This window comes from Amia ocellicauda, chromosome 9, assembly GCF_036373705.1.
Source record: "Amia ocellicauda isolate fAmiCal2 chromosome 9, fAmiCal2.hap1, whole genome shotgun sequence".
Lineage (NCBI taxonomy): Eukaryota > Metazoa > Chordata > Actinopteri > Amiiformes > Amiidae > Amia > Amia ocellicauda.
Genome location: NC_089858.1, coordinates 17,403,653 through 17,422,992, shown reverse-complemented (window position 1 = coordinate 17,422,992; position 19,340 = coordinate 17,403,653). Strand labels below are relative to the sequence as shown.

The window sequence follows — 19,340 nt, the reverse complement described above, 5'->3', positions numbered from 1 at the left end:
CCCAATTGGCACTAAGGGGCCTAAAGTGTGCCAAGAAAACATCCCCCACACCATTACACCACCACCACCAGCCTGCACAGTGGTAACAAGGCATGATGGATCCATGTTCTCATTCTGTTTACGCCAAATTCTGACTCTACCATCTGAATGTCTCAACAGAAATCGAGACTCATCAGACCAGGCAACATTTTTCCAGTCTTCAACTGTCCAATTTTGGTGAGCTTGTGCAAATTGTAGCCTCTTTTTCCCATTTGTAGTGGAGATGAGTGGTACCCGGTGGGGTCTTCTGCTGTTGTAGCCCATCCGCCTCAAGGTTGTACGTGTTGTGGCTTCACAAATGCTTTGCTGCATACCTCGGTTGTAACGAGTGGTTATTTCAGTCAAAGTTGCTCTTCTATCAGCTTGAATCAGTCGGCCCATTCTCCTCTGACCTCTAGCATCAACAAGGCATTTTCGCCCACAGGACTGCCGCATACTGGATGTTTTTCCCTTTTCACACCATTCTTTGTAAACCCTAGAAATGGTTGTGCGTGAAAATCCCAGTAACTGAGCAGATTGCGAAATACTCAGACCGGCCCGTCTGGCACCAACAACCATGCCACGCTCAAAATTGCTTAAATCACCTTTCTTTCCCATTCAGACATTCAGTTTGGAGTTCAGGAGATTGTCTTGACCAGGACCACACCCCTAAATGCATTGAAGCAACTGCCATGTGATTGGTTGGTTAGATAATTGCATTAATGAGAAATTGAACAGGTGTTCCTAATAATCCTTTAGGTGAGTGTATGTGTGTGTGCATGCATGGGTGTGCACGCATGTGTGTGTGCACATCAACAAAAAAATCCTGTGTGAGCCTGTGTTGCTATTTCTGATGTAAATGAAAAAAACGCTATTAGTTAACTGATTAATTAATTAATTACCTGTATACTCTGGGAAGCAGATAGTCAGAGGAGATTTCTTAATTTTCTCCTCAAATATGTCCTTCTTGTTTAGAAAGAGGATGATGGATGTGTCAGTGAACCATTTGTTGTTACAGATACTGTCAAAGAGCTTCAGAGACTCGTGCATGCGGTTCTGCGAACAGAAAAGACACGTTGTCAGCCGTCGTCACCTGGGCCTGGCAATGAACATCATCTCAAGAAAATCCTTACAGAATATTAGGAACAGAAATGAAACATTCTCTCTCACACACAGCCATGGTGTCTGTGTACTACTGCTATCTACAGGGGATCTGACACGACAGAGGTGACACTGCACTAGCCTACAGGAAAAGAAGGGCTAATTTCATGCACCATGCTTGTAACAGAATACTACTTTCAAAACCCTTTTGGGGGGGGTCATGCACTTAATTATATATTTTTTATTAAAGTTAATATTATATATATTTTTTTTATTTATTTTTTATTTTGTTTTGCTGTACACAATGTAAATTAACCAAGGACGGGTTAGGTCCTTGAATTAATCCAGAGTTGGAAGCAGACACTCAATGCTGACCTTGCCTTGTCCTTCAGAGCGGTGTGATTGAGATGGATTATATCGAACAATTAGGTGAGGCAGCTAACATGGACAATAAACTACAGAAGTTAGCAGAACTCTTCACACCAATAACGTTAGCTCACGAAAGAAAAATAATAACATTAGGTTGCTGCTGACAGAAGCCCACTGATTATTAATGCAACTGACAAGAGTGGTGACAGGCCTGTAATTAGAGGACATGCAGGGGAGGGAGCAGGGGGGGATGGGGACAGAAAAAAAAGAAAGAAAAAGTATAGAAAGAGAGCAGAAAATTTGGAAGAAAATAATTTAAAAACAATATATATATATATATATATATATATATATATATATATATATATATATATATATATGTAAACATATACATATATTAAAAAAATCGCACAGTCCGCTTCTGTGTTAGCTCAATGTTGGTGAAGAGAGAGCAAGAGTAAAATTCAAGGCAAAGTCATTTGCAAGAGTCACACACACACACACACACACACACACACACACACTAATGGACAAGCACAGTTGACACACACACACACACACACACACAGGAGACACAGATGGATACATGCGCAAAAGGTGCTGCTTTCAACTCTATGACTTTGTTTTTTGTTTCTTTCTCAAGAGAAGCTTCATACCTGCCGAAATTTATGGTGGGTCTCTCAATATCAGTTCTGTTTTTAGCATTTTGTTAGAAAAGACAGCCGATGGTAGCAGTGCTGAAGGTGCTTGGAAGATGTTTTGACTCAGAAGGCCGAGCCCACTGCGCCGGAGCCCTCCCCCACGCGGCGCAGCATAGCAGACAGCAGGAGAGGAAGAACCACGGCACACAGCCCACAGCCAAGGGGGGAAAACCAGCTCTCAAAAGACAGATTGTTACCTTCAGCTCATACTGTACACACTGTGAGTCGACTGACATACCATGGTGGCCAGCTTGCATACAGTACCCAGTATATTAAAAGCAGTAGTGGAATATGCTGAACAACACTTCAAAAAAGACAGGTCAGCTGTTGTGGGAGGTTGCAGAGTGTGGCAGTAATGGACAAATACTTTTCTGTACTATACTGTGTTGTGCTGTACTGTGCTGTGCTGTACTGTACCACAAGCATAGGGATTTGCAGTTCAGCTACATTCATTGTAATAATTTATAGTATTTTTATTAATATCAATGAAGATGAAATCAGGAACTACCACAATGCACCAGGAACCTCACACCCAGATTTTAATGGCTTCAAAGTGATGTCAAACCCACACTCTAAAACACCTTATTTCTTAATACAATTAGAGTGGGTTCACGGCGCAGCAACTACTACTACTATTACTACTACTACTAAAACTACTGCCACAAATAATAACATTAATAATAATTATTATCATCAGATTGATGTATTTGCTGGTAGATTTAAGTCAGATTTTATTATTTGCTAGTTAAAAGGAAACAAACTTTGATCTTTTTAACATGTTTTAGCCGTGGAAGCTCATGGGTGCTTTCTGGGTAGCACAATAGTACGTTAAACTGTGAATTAGTCCACTATTTGGCTACGTGATGTCAGCCAGTGCTAATATATTAAAGCGTGGGACTGCTTCAAAATTGCTTCCTCCTCATCGCTCCTTTGTTCGATATCCAGGTGAGTGTGCAGTGCTGGACAGGACTGCCAGCCCTACTGAACCTGTCAGGAGGCTGTGGGCCTGAATCCCAGCTCCCACACATGTCAGCACTTATAGGACCCACCCATCTGCCTGAATGTTAAGTCTGAATTGCTGCGACACATTCTCAGAACCCCTTCACTTTGCAGATTAGCAAACCTATAGCAAAAAGTGCTTTAGTGGATGACTGCCTGCTATGCTTCTGAAATTGGCCACTGAATTTAATGTGTACCTGTATATGTATTTTAGTTTTACTACACACATGCATACAGTAGACACACATATATAAATACATGTGCATGTATGTTTTGCATTATATAACTTTACTTCTGTGCATATTTATAATGCATTTCAGTGTTTTTAAAGACATAGTGGAAAATAATAATAATACTATTTATAACATATTCCTGTCTAAGGTAGTTTCATGTATGTACTTTCCTCTCCTCTAGCTGAAAGAGTCAGAGTTTTGCATTAATAGCCCCCCTCATGTAGGTAAAACCCCTCAGTGCTTTGAAAAACAGTGATGAAAAAACTGAGAATGAACACATATCAACAAAATAACAGAGATGTGGGGGGTGCACGTATTTACATTTAAGAAACTGAATCATGAAAAAATAAGCTGCTTAAAATAACACAATTCCTCTCAGCGAGGAGCCAGACTGGTGGATTCATCGTGCTGTTTACTGCTTACGTTGCTCCTGTCACTGTCAGCTTTGTTAAACATCTTTGTATTCGCTTAAACTGGTAAAACATTGACATCATAGGCCATCAAAAGAAATATAAACAGAAATGCCATTTGCTCTGCTTTCATAGGGTTCATCTGGATTTAAATAATTGATTGATTTAAAAAACACTGTCAATGAAAATGTAAATAATTGGTGACTCGTTTAGCTCTGCAGAAGAAATGTGTTTGTCTTGCACTGAATGGCTCGCTAGTGTTAATGTACATCAACGGCGGTGATTTGACTTTGTTATAATGACACTGTCTCCCACACGCCTACAAACACAATGTTTTGAAGGTTAGTATCCCTTGAAATACAGCTGACAAGTATCTGATGGTTGCTTTTCTCTTTTTGAATATGAGAAAATATTTGACTGGATGTAAAATAAAATAATAAAAAGAGAAATAAATCACTGAAGGAGCACTGGCTTTCATATGAGGAAACACATCAGAACAATTCATTTTTCACCAAATCCATATTGAGTAGGGCACACAATATTCAAAGATGATGCACTCAATCCAAACACATTGCGCTGATCAAAATGAATACGTCCCATATGGCTGTGGATCCCACAGAGGACAACTACAGTTCCAGGCCGATTGGAACTGAAGGCTAGGTACCGTCAACTAAACAAATGATTAGTATGTCACCAAGGTGTGAGCTTTTACAGAGGTCAAAGGTCACCAGGATGTAACTGTGGGCGGAACTCAGCCAGGAGAGGATGCTGCAAAGGAAACAGTATAGAGAAAGATAGGGGGCAAATTCTCTTACATTTAACTGGGCCAGGTGCATCCAGCCCTGGCTCTGGAGGGGCCAACCCAGTAAGTTGAATAGGCCACCTTAAAAATCACTGAGCAAAATCTGGTTCTTTACAGCTGAAGGGTATTTCAGGGTGTTGGCTCGAAATTAGTTATGTACCAAAACACCACAGGTGACCTTTAGAGGCTTCTGGATTGAGGCTGCCCAGGTTTGGATCTCCCTGGAACTAGGGGGATTCATTCAACATACCCACTGTATTTTGCCTTCTGTAATGTCTGAAACCCCCAGAGGATTCCTGGTGTAACCCTCCAAATACCCACGTGCAACAGACAGGTAATAATCAAACATCATCAGGTGTCTCAAGTACAAAAGACAAAAATACTGCAGCTGGTCCTAAATGTTGACATGAGAAATGAGTCTGATTAGCAGGTGCTTTGTCATCAGTAGGAAATGACACCTTTAGTATTTTTTTCACGCTCAAACCTTTTATGTGATCGATGAAGTGGGTGAGCAGGCTAAACCTCTGGGTGTTGGAGATGAAGAGCGCAACCTGTTGCAAACTCACCGTGGTTTCGTCTTCGTGCAGCACCTGGTCGTACCCGCTGAGTGCCACGCAGAAGATGATGGCTGTCACGTCTTCAAAGCAGTGGATCCATTTCTTTCTTTCTGACCTCTGACCCCCCACGTCGAACAGCCTGTTGGGGACACAACACAGCACTGAGCGACAGAACACTTTTATTTTTCTCCTTTATATAAACTACAAACTTTCAGAGAAGGAATTGTACTATGTAGTCTTTTTTTTCTCTGCGGCTTTTTGCTAGGAACTGATTTGGCCAATGCATTAAAAAAATAAAAACAACAAATGAATATATTTCTTTAAATTTGTTGCAAATTTTACAGTACAGATTCCCCTGGCTGGGGTGGGACAGAGTAGTTAAAAAGCACTCAGCTTGAGAGCGGGTCCAGTCCCTGCCCCTCCCTGAACCATGTCCCTTCGAAGAGGATATGCAATGCTTGAGAGACTGGCAGGGAGGGTGCTTTCTAGTGACCCATAATTCCTTCTTCATGAAGGAGGAGAAATTATCTATAGCTGGAGCCCCAAACCCTGCTGTCCAGCAAACCAAGTCTCCCCTGGCTGTGCAGCCGCCCAGCAGGCATTACATTCAAATCATGCTCAGTCCAGTAAACGCTGGGAGGCAGTGCTCTCCGCAGGTACCAGAATTTGGTTACATCAGCCTGCTTTGCATATTTTACCATAAAGTATATCTCAGGATCCCACGAATGACAGACTGAAATCACGTTCAGCCGAGGCTTGGCATCAAAATGTTGGTATAGGAGTGTGTCACCCCATGACCACACTGAAGATTAATTAAAATGTAATGACCAGTAACACACACAGGGGAAGTAAAATAGTTCTCAGACTTTGGGGTCCTCACAGTTCTGTACGAGGGTTTATACGAGTGTAGTTTTCAATTATGCATTCTGCTTCAATGATGTAATTCTCATACAGGAAAAAAATAAAAAACTGCGTGACTAAAATGAATCATAGAATAAAGTGGAACATTACCATTGTTCTGGTACAGAAATGCATCACTCACTGTCAGCATTGTTGATCTCTGGATACGGCTCTTTTTGAAACGAGTGACAGAATGACTACGTGTACAGAAAGTTCAGATATGTTTTTGGTAAATATATCGGCATACGCCATTCAAATTACGCCAAGAAAAAACAAGCCAGTCCAAAACCAACACAAACAGAAATCAGGGACCCCTGGCCCAGAGGAGAGGCCCTGGCAGGAGACATTTTCCACCACATTTCCCATTAACTTCTTCCTTCTTCTTAAAAGAACTTGGATGGGGCAGAGGGGCTGACCTGAAGTGCAGGTTCTTGAATGTGAAGTGGGTTTCTACGATGCCAGTCGTCTTGACCCGGGTCCTCAGGATATCCTGCTCTGTGGGCTGGTAGTCAGGTGCGCCGATCCGGTCTAAGCTGTCTAAGTAGCTGGAGAAGGAGAAAAAAGGAGAGGGATTATTCTTGTTCTTATTTTTGCTCTGATGCCATTTCATAGATGCCCTGTGGGGCCAATGAGACTTAAGATGTTTTTTTCAAACACTAACACACTATTTACTACAAGGGTATCAGCAGCATTATACCAAAAAAAGAAAAAGAGAGCGTGCAGCAATTATATACACCACAAGTTTTTAAAAATGCACCACGCCAGATACAATTTCTTCTGAGACGTCTGACATCATAATAGAAGACTCTTGAGCAGAATGGCCTGATTGGCAGAGGCGAACCCTCTAATGGAGTCCGAGCACAAAAGAAACAAAGCAATGTTGATTCTCCCACTGATTCCAGCTGATCATGTCGTTTTTCAGAGGCAAGGATGTTTAAGTGGAAATGGCTGTGAGCACCAAGACTCCTGCTATTCTGCACACACACTCTCACACTCCCATGAAATGAATAGCTCTATGAAGTTCAGAGTCAAGAGGCTGATTGAGATTTCATGCTCGTTTACTGATTACATGTTCTGTTTGGACTCGGGCGGTTGGCTCAGTGGCTGCCACTCGGGCCCCCACTGGGCAGCTGTGACACCAGCAGTAATTGTGCCCTGGAAACAACAAGTCTGATCTCTGACCTCCAGGCGGCTCCCTCACACTGCCCCAACTGCCACTGGAGCTTCCCCTGGGGTCCCCACCATGCACTGCAATGGGGGGTGTGTGACAACGTGCCTGTGGGCACTCTGATGTCCTTGCTCTGCCTCTGCCCCTCACCCTATCTTCTCTGTCTCTGCCTCTCACTTTCTCACTTCCATCTCTCTATCTCCCCCTCTCACTTTCTCTGTCTCCTCCTCTCTCCCTGTCTTTGTTTTTCCCTCTTTTGCTCTCTTGCTTGCACATAAAAATATATCCACACAACCCAAGACTGGGACCATTTAAAAGTTAGCAGCAGCAGTAGTCCAGGTGATCCATTGCATAGGTAAGTGCATGAGATAGGCCATCATTCTGCAGGTTAAGCTGGGTCCCCCCGACAGCAGCCTCCCATATATCAGAGTAAAGCAATGGATACCTCAGTAAATATAATTCTGCAGGCAGGTTCCCCTGTCAGAAGCTGTGGACTCTGAGACTTTATGACAGCTTTGTGGGCAGTTCATAAGATCACACAAAGGGGGGGCAGGAGACTAAAATGAACACAATCTCAGGACTGCCACATGAGTCGTTTAACTTCAGCCCAGCTAAAACAGTCAGAGCTCCACCATACACAAATCAATGGGACTCATTAACAGCTCTCTGCAGTCAGAGAGGATCAGTGCAGTTGCAGCCACGGGCAGTTACTCATGTCTACACTCTGGCAGTGATACCGAGAGATGAGTTTTCACCGCTCCACCTGACGGTATTGCTTTCTGCTGGCTGCACTATATCTTTCTTGTATATTGAAGCTCAGTTTACTGCTGAGTCCCCGCAAAAATAATAAAAAGTGCGTCTCATTTGCAATCAGGCTTCAGAGAGTGTCATCTTTCTGAAGGTGTGTGGCTTTCTTTCCTTCAATTAAATTCCTGCCACTACTGTTAAAAAGCACTCTGAATGTTTACGCACAGACGAAATGAACCCCCCGGCAATGAAGAACCAGTCATTCATTAGTCGGAATCAATATGGAAAAAAGACACTGTGCGGCATTTGTTGATGTTTTGTTTATAATCAAAAGGTTCCTGTTTCAGTAACAGAAACCCCACGTATGCAAATAAATATTAAATAATTTTGCGCTAGATTTGCATTGAGGTAGACAGTATTGCATTGAAGCAGCTAGTGATGATATGTGTGTCACAAGGCTGAACAGACCCTCTTGTCGACCGAGAGCCAATAAAAAATAACTATAATTATTTCATTTAATTTCATCTGTGCTCTCCACTATCCTGCAAAGACCTATAATAAAGCTTTTTTGTAGAGAACGAAAATCTATTTGTATCAACACAACAACACATATTCATTTGTTCAGACGTTTCTTTGCTCAGAAATGAGATCATTTGAATTATAGATGTGGAAAGCTGGTAATAAACAGAAAACAAAATGCCTCGAAGAAAAGTGTTCACTGCTGATTTATTTTCCATAATCACCAATCTGTGTAGAATGATTATTTATGCCGCCAGTCTCTGAGAGGACAGGGTGTCAGGGAGCTCCAGAGGACCACAGGGCCTATACTAGTTACTCATTACTTGCATTACAATTAAAATCTCAGATAATAAAGAGAGGGAGAGGTGGGGGTCAATTAGGGGTCACATCAAACGCTAAGTGACCATGGCAGGAGCCGCATTAATCCCTCTGATGTAACCGCACATGTCTAATAAGCAGGTGCTGTGGAATGCAAAAACAACTAAACTAAAAAGAAAAGATTACTTTGGAGGGTGGGAGAACTGTGTGCTGGTTTGGGGAGTAGACCCACACATGCCAACAGTAGTCCAGTGCAGCCGGTCTCTCTTTTGCGTTTGCTTTTCATGGCTGATCAGGTAAGACTGTCTCTCCAGTCTGGGGAGTGTGTGGGCTGAGGGTCAGGGGAGAAATGCGCAGCGCAGGGACCGATGGGGACATCAGTCTCCACTGTTAACGCAGCAGGACACACAAATCAGTGGCCACGGACTCCCACTTCAGAAACACTGGTGGCCCCTGGAAACATGTCACCCAACCTGGCTCTTGCAGAGCAGCCTGTTTTTTTTTGTTTTTTTTTTATACATAAATATAGGAACACACAAACACAGAGGTGGGCAGCAGTAATCGCTGATAAGAAGTCAGACATCAAATGGTTTATTTAACCGGGAATATTTACGGGAATGGAACAATTAGGAGTTGCTAATCATGTATATCCTGTGCAACCATAAATAAATAATGGGCAGGTCATTACAATTATTTGAAAAAACTCATAAATAAATAAATAAATAAATAGCTTTCTGTTGTCCAGACATCATGAAGCTTCCCTCCTGTGCAGACATTCAACGTGCAGCACACACTCAGTTCTCCATGTGTGGGCACAGCTGGTAAGACTCGCCAAAGTGGTGGCATTCATTCTCTCAGTGGGTGGCTGCAGGACCATGGACTGGGCTCTGACCAAGACAATCCCATCACGCCACAGTCCAGTGTGTGTGTCTGTGAGTCCAGCTGTGTTGAGGTGGGAGAAGTGCTCTCTAGGAGGGCTCCCTGTGTGAGTACAGCAAAAGTCCCGGCCCTCATCTCTCTCTCTCTCGGCGCTGCTCACACCACTCAAGCAAGCACACTTCCTGCCGCCTTGTCAAACTCCTGACTGGATTGATTGGCAGAGATGCAGGAACTCATGATTTGGGGCATCAGCTGGTGGAGTGGATACCGAGACGACAGCCTCGCTCACCTGCAATCTCCACGGACAGGCCTTCCTCGCAAGCTATCTCTCGTCGCTCGGCTGAGTTTTTGTGTCCTTCTATTCGAAAGGAGGTGGTGTTCAAAACGCCCTGTATATAATAATGCAGCCTATCGGAGTCTTCAGTTTAACTGAAAACCTTGGACAAGCCTGTTCCGTTTTGTACTGCAGCAATGAGCACTGAGTTCTTAGTTTAAAAACTCGCTCAATTTTTCTGCTTGGATTAATGTCGTAAATATGTAGGCCTCAGCGCCGGGGTTTAATTCTCTTGAAAGCTCCAACAGTACGTCATCGTCATCTCTACAGTGTGAGCTCTGCGGTCACTGCATCTTTCCTCCACTGATTGCCATCCTGGATTTTGAATAAAAGAAATATACAGACACCTACACCTGTAACAAATCTTGCCCATCACCTTGCTGAAGGTTGTCAGGGGGGTTTGGCGTGAACAGCTTGTGGTTAGGTGAAGGCATTACTGAATTGACCACACCTATTTTTCACACTTTCCCATGTTGAATGCAGGCCTGTAACCTCCACTGAAGGTGATTTTCAGATGCTTATGGAGGAGCAAAACAAACAAAACAGCGTCCACTGAGGGAAACAGACAACAATTGCAAAAACAGTTGTCAGTGTGTTTTTTTGCTTCTTCTTCTAATGTTTCCTGCAATCTCTGATTTCACAGCTGCCATTTTAGGCACTGACTAATCTCCACACAGCTGTATGGCACAGACATCCCAAGGGGACAAAGGCTGCCACAAATAAGCAAGAGCGTCAGATCCTAAAATAACATTTTCACAGCTCCTGGAGTTCGCAAAGGCTAACATGGTACAGAGAGATTATTTTTCTTATTTTTTTTCTGTGTGTGTAAATATTAAGAACACCTTAAGAGGAATATTCAAATCTACTGCTTATCATCAACTCAATTAGTGAGTGATTTACCTTCCACCACCCGAGGCTAATGGAAAATTGCTCAGTTACTGTACACCGGCAGATAACACTTGTCATTTACAGTCTGCAGAGAAGGAGGGTGACAGATAATTACAGAGGGTCACAGGGTTTAAAGGCAACAGAGAGTAATACAGTAGCTGTGTCACTTCTCAGCACATCCACCTCACTCTTCTTTCAGAGTCCTTTAGATTCCTTTGTGTCCTGCAATTCTCCCGATCACCTGTAGGGTCCCTGAAACACAGCATGACTGGGCCTTAGCAGATCAATGTCATGAATGCTAGTGCTTCAGAGTCCTGCAAAAATTAAGGCTGAGAGAGATCTCCCTGGATTATAAACCCACCAGAGGAGCCTGCTCCCCTCAGCACCCCCTCCCCTCCCATTGGTACAGCTCTGCAGGCACTGCAGAGACACAGTGCCGGGGAAGAGGCTGTGTGGATGAGGCAGTCCCTGGTACTTACTATTTGGCAGAGTCATTGAGCTGGTATTCGCGGGAGCGGTTGAAGCACTCCTGAATCCCAGAGTCAGCCCACAGCCTCATCATGGCGGTCAGCAGCTCAGGCGAGTAAGGCTCGGTGTCCTCCATGCGGCTCACTACGTCGCACACCATCTTGGCATCAGCCTGCATGGCACAAGGGGTAGCAGCACAAAGGTCAAAGGTCAGCCAGCTGCCCACTCACAGCACCTATCAGAACCTTAGCATTTTAAAGTTTAACATTTGCAAAGCTAGCAAAGAGACAGAAAAGGCATTGCAAAAGCGCTGCCCCCCCACCCCCACACACAGTTTAGGAATATTCCCTGGTATTCATTTGGAGTGTTTGTTTCTTTTTGCAGTGCAGCAAAAATCTTCTAAAAGGAAAGTTTCCTGTTCATGTACATCCCTTTTCATTGCAGTATTGTTTTGTTTTGCACAAACCCATAAAGATGCAACTATATAAACCATATTTAATGCAGACAGAAATATACCTTGTTTGGATAATAAAGTATAAAAAGTTTTTCTTGAGACCGTACTGAAAGCCACTTCGACCAACCATGTGAATTCCACATTTCAATTATGTGCTTTGCTGCTCCTTTCACAGTTTAACAAATGTGTGCTTCACTCAGAGCAATCACTCCTGATGCGGGCTGTTATGAATAAAGCACAAAAGCCAGCCTCGAGAATTTCTGCAGCCAATAAAAATAGAATTCCTAATTGATGTATTATAACACATGATCAATACAGCAGTGGGCCTGTGTCCTCCTAGGCCAGCACTTTCCTACAGCGTCCACTTGTTCATAGGAACCACAGCAATTGCACAGAAACAGTTCTCATTACAGGAAAGCACTGCTGATAGACCGACCAGGTGTGCCTGAAGTCAGCCTTTCACTCTAGGTTTTTAATTGGACATGACAGGCAGTGGGACAGCGCTGAACCTCGCCTGGTGCTTTATGGTAATCACTGCTCAGCTTGCTGTGCCTCTCCCCACTGCCTCGCTTGTCAATTATTAACCGCTAAAACCTGTGAGACAGTTTTCATCCCAAGTAGACAAAGCAAAACGGAACAAATAATGTTGGTTTGTTGCGCTCCCCCCCACCCCCTAAATATACAGTCGGGATCAAAGGTTGTGTTTACATGTCCAACAAAATCAGGGGCACTGTTGCGTTTTTGTTAATCTGTTGTTTTTGTAGCTCTCAGACACAATAGAGAAATATGACATTAATCAACTGATGACAGGGTAGCATCTTTAAACTAGCATCCATTATCCTGAGGGCAATATCTGTGTTTTCTATTAGGAACCGTGAAGGTCAGAGATGGAGCTTGCCTGTAGGCCCTGAGAGGGTTCAGAGCCTCTCTGGCTATCTTGGGGAGGCAGATTTGGACAGATGAAGGATGATATCTTTCAGGCTGGGATTAGGCCGGTGAGGCAGGCAGCATGGGCACTGTAGCCCAGCACAGGGCAGCTGTTGAGGGCACTGAACTGTGACGGAATCTCAACTCACCGCCCGCAGGACACAATATTAGAGGAACACGGATTAAAAATGGGGTTTCAATACTCAGGATGTTTGCTTCCATCTTTAAATGTAATGCGATGGAGGCCTGACTGGAGTGAGACCAATCGCTCCCCGGGGTGGTAGGATGCACTGTCTGGGCTTGGAGGTCTGTGCTCTGTCGTGAGCTTAGAGCAGACGCGGATACCTGCGAGATTAAAGTAATGCCATCATCCCCAAGTCATAAGGCATAACTGAGGCAATTAAGTTGATGGGCTTCCCTGCATAACTCCTCAGAGCAGAATGATTCACCTGTATTCATGTGTGTATTCTGAATCTATCTATTTGCTCATGAAAAACACAAACAATCAAACATACAAACAAAACTGTCCAGGTTTGTAGTGTAAACGTCAACAGGGGTAGTAGTAGACGTCCACTGATAAATGTGATCATTACCTATCATTCACTAATATATTGTAGCGATCTGGGACTGAGGGACATATGGGGCTGCATAGTGTCTGTCTGTCTGTGTGTTGGGGAGTGGGGCAGTTCATGTGCTGTATGTATAGTTAGCAGGAAATGTTAGTTCCGGGGTCAGGGCTTAGCCCTGCGGGGGACCAAGGGGGCGCCATGATTGGCGGAGCCAGTCATGGGACACATTGACATAAATATGGGTGTCCCAGTTCCCACCGGCCAGATCAGAGATCGAGAGTTGCAAAGATAGTTTAAGAGTTTGCATGTGAGCGGTAGTAAGGAGTGTTGCACAATGCATGACTGACAGAAACACATCAGGTTTGATTTTCAATCAGCTGGGAAATGCTGAGGCTTCCACCTCTGGGCCCAGGGGCTGTGTTTCAAAACAACAGACTGACAAGTGAAACCTGATCTTAAATCTTCCCCATCCTGTCTCTCAGGCGGTGGTGAAACAAAGAACGAGCTTTCATCACGACCCTCTGCGATGGATTGGATTTAAAAAAAAGGAACAAAAATAAATAAATAAATAAAGTGAACATGCAAAGGTCACGGTCAGTAGGGCAGTAGGTAGTGGCTGGTTGTACCGTTTTTGCAGAGCTGTAGTACAGTGACAGCTCCACCAGCCTTGCATCTCCACACTTGAGCTGTAGGGCATCGCAGGCTGTCACTGCAGAGTCAAGTCCCAGTGCTATGACAACAGAGCAGCTTCTAATGGCTGTCTGTGGGGGGAGGCTTGACCGCAAGCTAAGACACACACACACACATGCAAAAGGAAAAAAAAAAGGAAAAGAAGAGAATTGCCGGGGATAAAATCAACATTTCACACACATTTGATTAAACAGCCAGGAAACAAAAGAAAACAAAACAACACATGGATGTCAACACGGGTCTTGTGTCATTAATATCGCAGTGCTTTAGATCCACCAGATTAAGCAATCCACACGCTTGCAAGATTATCCAGCCTTTGGCCTTCAATCCACATAAGCGTGAATGCAATTAGTGGAAAGACATAAGTATGCCATTGTTATATATTCTTGCCAACTTGCTGTTCTCACTTTTAACTTGAAAGTAAAACTGGCATAAAAAAATATCCCAGCTGGTTATTGACCCCGATTCAGCACACAGAGTCATGCTTATATCAGTGTATTTTTCCTTTTTAATATACACAACCACACATGGATATCAACCACTACAGTCAGTGTCAGTGTGGAGTATAAAGGACAAGTATACAATCAGAAATACCCATCTAAAGCAGCTGAGACTTTATCTTCTGGAGGAAGCTGAACATGGCAACACACATTTGAGTTTTGTTGTCTATGGATTAAGGAATGAGAAAAAACTATGAACAGAAGGGGGTTGGGGGGTTGGCAAGAGGAGCTTAAATGGAACTACAGTGCAAATTGTACAGCACTGCATTCCCGGCCGATTGTCCCTGGTGATAAAAAGGAGTGATCAAGGAGGCCCTGAAAGCCCACGAGAAATCTGTAGAACTAATCAGCATTAAATGAAAGATAAGACCACCAATAATTAAGCCAGATGATTAAAAGGGCTGATAAACAAATACTTAAAGAAAGAAAGACAGGAATATTGAAAGAAAGACAGGAATAAAGCAATAAAGAATTAACTTTACTGCCACACAACTTCAGTGTTTGAGACTGATACTACAGAGCTTCTCAGAATGTCCATGCAGGAAACCAAACAAACGCCATTTTAAAAACCAGCAAACACACTCACAGAAAAGGAGACTAGCCCTGCCTCTCCCACCTGCTGAGGACTCACTTATTCTTGCGTCTTCATTTTGTGATGTTAGGCCCCTGTATGTCAGCTGAGAGTGGGGGAGCAGACTCTGTCACAAAATGAGCATCAGCGCTGCACAATGAGCATACACACTGATCATCAGGCTACAGAGCAATTAGTGCCTTGGCAACAGCTTGCGTTTCCCTCCCCAGTATGCAACTCCTGCTGTGTCTGACCTTAAAGAGCTGCCCTGCCACAGCAGGTCGGCAGAGAAGAGTTTCTTGACCCGGAAGCGGCAGCGCTCACATCAACAGTCACACTGTCCCAGCACACCTTCCCTGAAGCAGGAGCTCTCACCCCCAGGGGCTGAGCCTTAATGAATATCACATGAATGTTTCTCCTGCACTTCATGCAAGCTCTGAACGCCCCGTGGAGCCCCCTCTTGGGACAGCACAGACACAGCTCCGTTCTCAACACACTGCTTCGCTCGGACAAAAATAGCCCACTACCGAGCTTGCATCTTTGCAGGCAGTAAAACACTGAGCTGCAGAGATGATGTACAGAGATGTGCTTTAACATAACACACTCCTATGTTACAAAACTATGGCAGTCAGGGAGTAGAGCGCAGTGGGGGAGAGTAAAAAGAGACCGATCTCAGCCATATGGCTTTCTGAACACAAGAAGCAAGTTTATCCCTCTCCTCCAGCCAAACTGGCCACATACAGGCTGGGATGTTCTACAATGGGGGAGCTGAGAGAGAGAGAGGTGTGTATCTGGATAGAGTCCTCGGCAGCGGCCAGAGACAGGGATTCTGCCAGCAGCTGCCCAAGACTGACCGGCTGTTCCAAACCCACATGCTATTTGACATTTTCACTCACTTCCACACGTCTCTTGTGCCACTGCAATTAACAGTTTTTAATTTTTTTTTTTTAACTCTGCCAACTGCAGCACACTTCACTGTGACCCTTCATTGACTCTCTCCTCCATCCTCCAGGGGGCAGTCTTCAGCCAAGTTCCCAAACCTGCGTCAGGATGGCTTCCATGCGGGTTGAGAGTGTTTCTTCACGGTGGCTTATGGCAGTGTTATAAGGCTAATTAAAGTGTCTCAAAGATATACGTTATTTGTCATCTAATTAACAAACAGGTGCCTTTTGTTTAGCCATGTTATTTTTCTGTTGGTCTTGATCTGCGTCAGTCCGGCATTGCCATCAGATAACATCTGACAATAGGCGGCAAGTATTCAAATGCACCTTGCAAATGTCAGCTAGGGGAAGGACCTTTTCTTTCTACGTTCAAGCTGATTTCCTCTTGAACACTGATTCAGCCCTCAGAATTAACACGGGCCGCCACCTTCTCTGCCTAGATTAGACGTGCACTGCAGGTTTGCTTGACTTGGGGATGATGGCATTATTATCTTTGTCAGTGGCTGCTCTGTAATTGTGTGTGCAACGCTGAGCAGTTTCCCATTGAATTCAGACCGAATTCATAAGAACAAATAATAGCCATTCATTACGCCATCCACACAAGTTCGTGCGAAACCCTTAATCAGCATTCATTCATTACGAACAGGCCCTCACTCCAGAAAGCAGACAATTTGAATTTCAAATCAGGTTCTTGGAGTGGATCACAGGCATAGCTCCTTTCATGCTGTGGAGACTTTTGGAGACACTGACAGAGCTGTCAGATAAACAGATAAACTTCACACCCCAGAAAATATATAAATGTCTGGGCTTAGCTGGTGTGTGCAAGGAAAAGTGCTTCCTCAATACAGCTTTTCAAATAACAAGGGTATGAATTTCCATGTTGATTAGTAAGAATTATTTATTTTTGTATGTTATCTAATATGGGAAAAATTATATTTGAGGACGTTCTATACTGGAGACGGTGACTATTTCTGTCCTGGTTTTAGGCGACACTCTTGAACATGTCAGCTGTGAAGTGCATTTTCAGTTTCACCAAACGATAATGGTTTGGGGAATGTTATTGCATGATGGTCTTCATAGTTATTGAAGTTACTGGTCAGGGGAGTCTAAAAGATAACAAAAAACCTGTTGAAAAAAGAGATTCTGCTTGGAATGCTGGGTAGCAGAATGCTGGAGCAGGAGTAAGAGTGGCCAAGAGAGCACCATGTGACTTGTGATGTCACAATTAGCTGGGGTCATTCTTTATTCAAAGACCTGAATTTATGTACTGTTCACCTTGTGCTTCTACAGAAATGATCCAACTATTAATTGAAAGTGAGGGGGGGGCAAGTGCAACACATTCCTGATGAACCCCAGACCACCTGATAAAACACTATACCAGTGGTATTTACCAAGTCAGAAGAAACAGCAGAAATGACCTTTCACACTTTAATTAAAAAGCAGCTTTCATAATTCATGTCAGATTCATAAAGTGAATACATTATTGGACGGCTGTAGTCTATGGGGAGATTAGGTCTCTCCCTAGCAGAGGTTCTCAGATGTCCAGAGAGTTTTGGAGATGAAACTCTGTCACCTAGGAAACCCACAGGATCACCAATCAGCTGTAAGTAACTCTAGTGGCTTGCAGTCAGACATCCAATCAAGGCATAGAATAGCTCTTAGTGACATAAGATAAAGCAATGGTGCTTGTGAAATAGTGCAACTGCTAGGGAGAAATGCTGCCTTACAGCTTCATTGTGGGTGTGTGGGTGTGTGTGGGCTTGTGTTTGCGTGTCTGTCTGCGTTCCTCTTTGTCAACACCTCTGCCTGTGTCTTCTCCACATTCAAGCATGCCTTGACCCAGAAGCACACAGAAGGCAGACCAGAGGGAACTGGTGGGAGTGGGATTTGTTTCATTTTCCAAGACGAAATGCTGTATATCGATTTGAGTGTGAAATCTGAGAAAGCATCACTTTTTGGCAGATGTAAGGAGCTACACAAGATGTGGCCTGCTCAGAGGTCAGATCTGAAGACATTTTGGACATACAGGAGTTCTCTCCTCTGACACAGACGATCCAAAACACTCACCCAGCCTGGAGACAGTGCCAGAGCAAGTAAAGAGAAGAGTGCCAACTATCAGCTGAGGCATTTTCTGTCTGTCTGTGTCTGTTAGCCACAGTATAGGCATTAGAAATTATAACTTTTTGTGTTTCCATTTCCTTACAGCAACAGGAGTTAATCCAGCACAGGTTATAGAAAATACTAAATTCCTCTTCTATAGCAGTACCAAAGTATGCTGGGCCACCAGCCCCAAACATGATCAGTTTCTATCAGTTTTACAGACTTCCCCTACGTTACTACTGCAGCTCCTACTGAGGTATAAGTCTGTTTCCTTCCACCCCTGTCAGGTGGCGCTGGTCCAACAGTCGGGTGGCTGGGCGGTGAGCTGCTTTAGATGGCTGCTCCAGTGGGGGCTGTGCTGTACATGTGCTGGTGCAGCTGGGGATTGTATGTGAAGCATTGCAAGATCCTTGGTGGTGATGAATGGTGTGATAAGTGTGAATTGCCGTTGGGAGGAAAACCGAACAACACTCAACAACTTCCTGAAAGATGGAGAATGCAGTGCAGTGTAAAACACTGCCCTGAGCTGCATCCTGCATTTCTTTTTGATTAGTTAAACAAAAACTCTGGAGTGCAATATGTTACTTTTCACATTTATTTGACTGTTTATATACATTTTATTAAAAAGGGGCCACTAATATAAGGATGACACATTTTTACCTTATATTAAATGTATAGTAACATGGTCCGCAGTCAGGTTGTAGAGGGACGCTAAACGTTTAACTTCCTAGATGCCAGACCACAGCTCAGGTAAACTACAACTCCCGGCGCTCACCAGACCGGGGGATGGTAGCCAAAATCAATTTGACAAAAATACTTTTCTGATCCCATGCTTTCACCTTTCCTCTACCTTCTACCGCACACCACCCTGCCCCAAATGTGAATATTAGTACAATTAGTAAATATTATTTATAGATCAAAAGCTTCACTACATTGACTGCTCCCAGAAAGCATAACTCAGAACACTAAAAGATTGTATTTCACTGCTTGCGCATGCCAGCTTTGTGTACCGGAGAAATGAACCAGTACAGTTAATTAAGAAGCCATAAGATCATAGGCACAGCAGTAATAATATTTAACTTGGAGATAAGAGGAGAAGAGTGGGTGCTTATCTCTCCTGTATGTATGAATTAATGATCGAATTATCAGTGAAACAATTGGGTTTTTAGGGTTGTGA

The 19,340-nt window shown here is 43.7% G+C and overlaps 1 protein-coding gene across 2 annotated transcripts in view; it reads right to left on the bottom strand.

Annotated features, from left to right (window-relative positions):
* The window catches only part of gnao1a (guanine nucleotide binding protein (G protein), alpha activating activity polypeptide O, a), a 92,498-nt gene that overhangs the window by 10,485 nt on the left and 62,673 nt on the right, over nt 1–19,340 (bottom strand). The window contains exons 4-7 of one of the 2 annotated variants that reach the window (XM_066713529.1): nt 11,423–11,583; nt 6,507–6,635; nt 5,200–5,329; nt 921–1,074 (exon numbers count right to left, since the gene is read on the bottom strand). In XM_066713529.1, coding sequence (XP_066569626.1) covers nt 921–1,074; nt 5,200–5,329; nt 6,507–6,635; nt 11,423–11,583 — 574 coding nt within the window. The remainder of the gene's footprint in view (nt 1–920; nt 1,075–5,199; nt 5,330–6,506; nt 6,636–11,422; nt 11,584–19,340) is intronic. The other variant, XM_066713528.1, reaches the window with a different exon arrangement.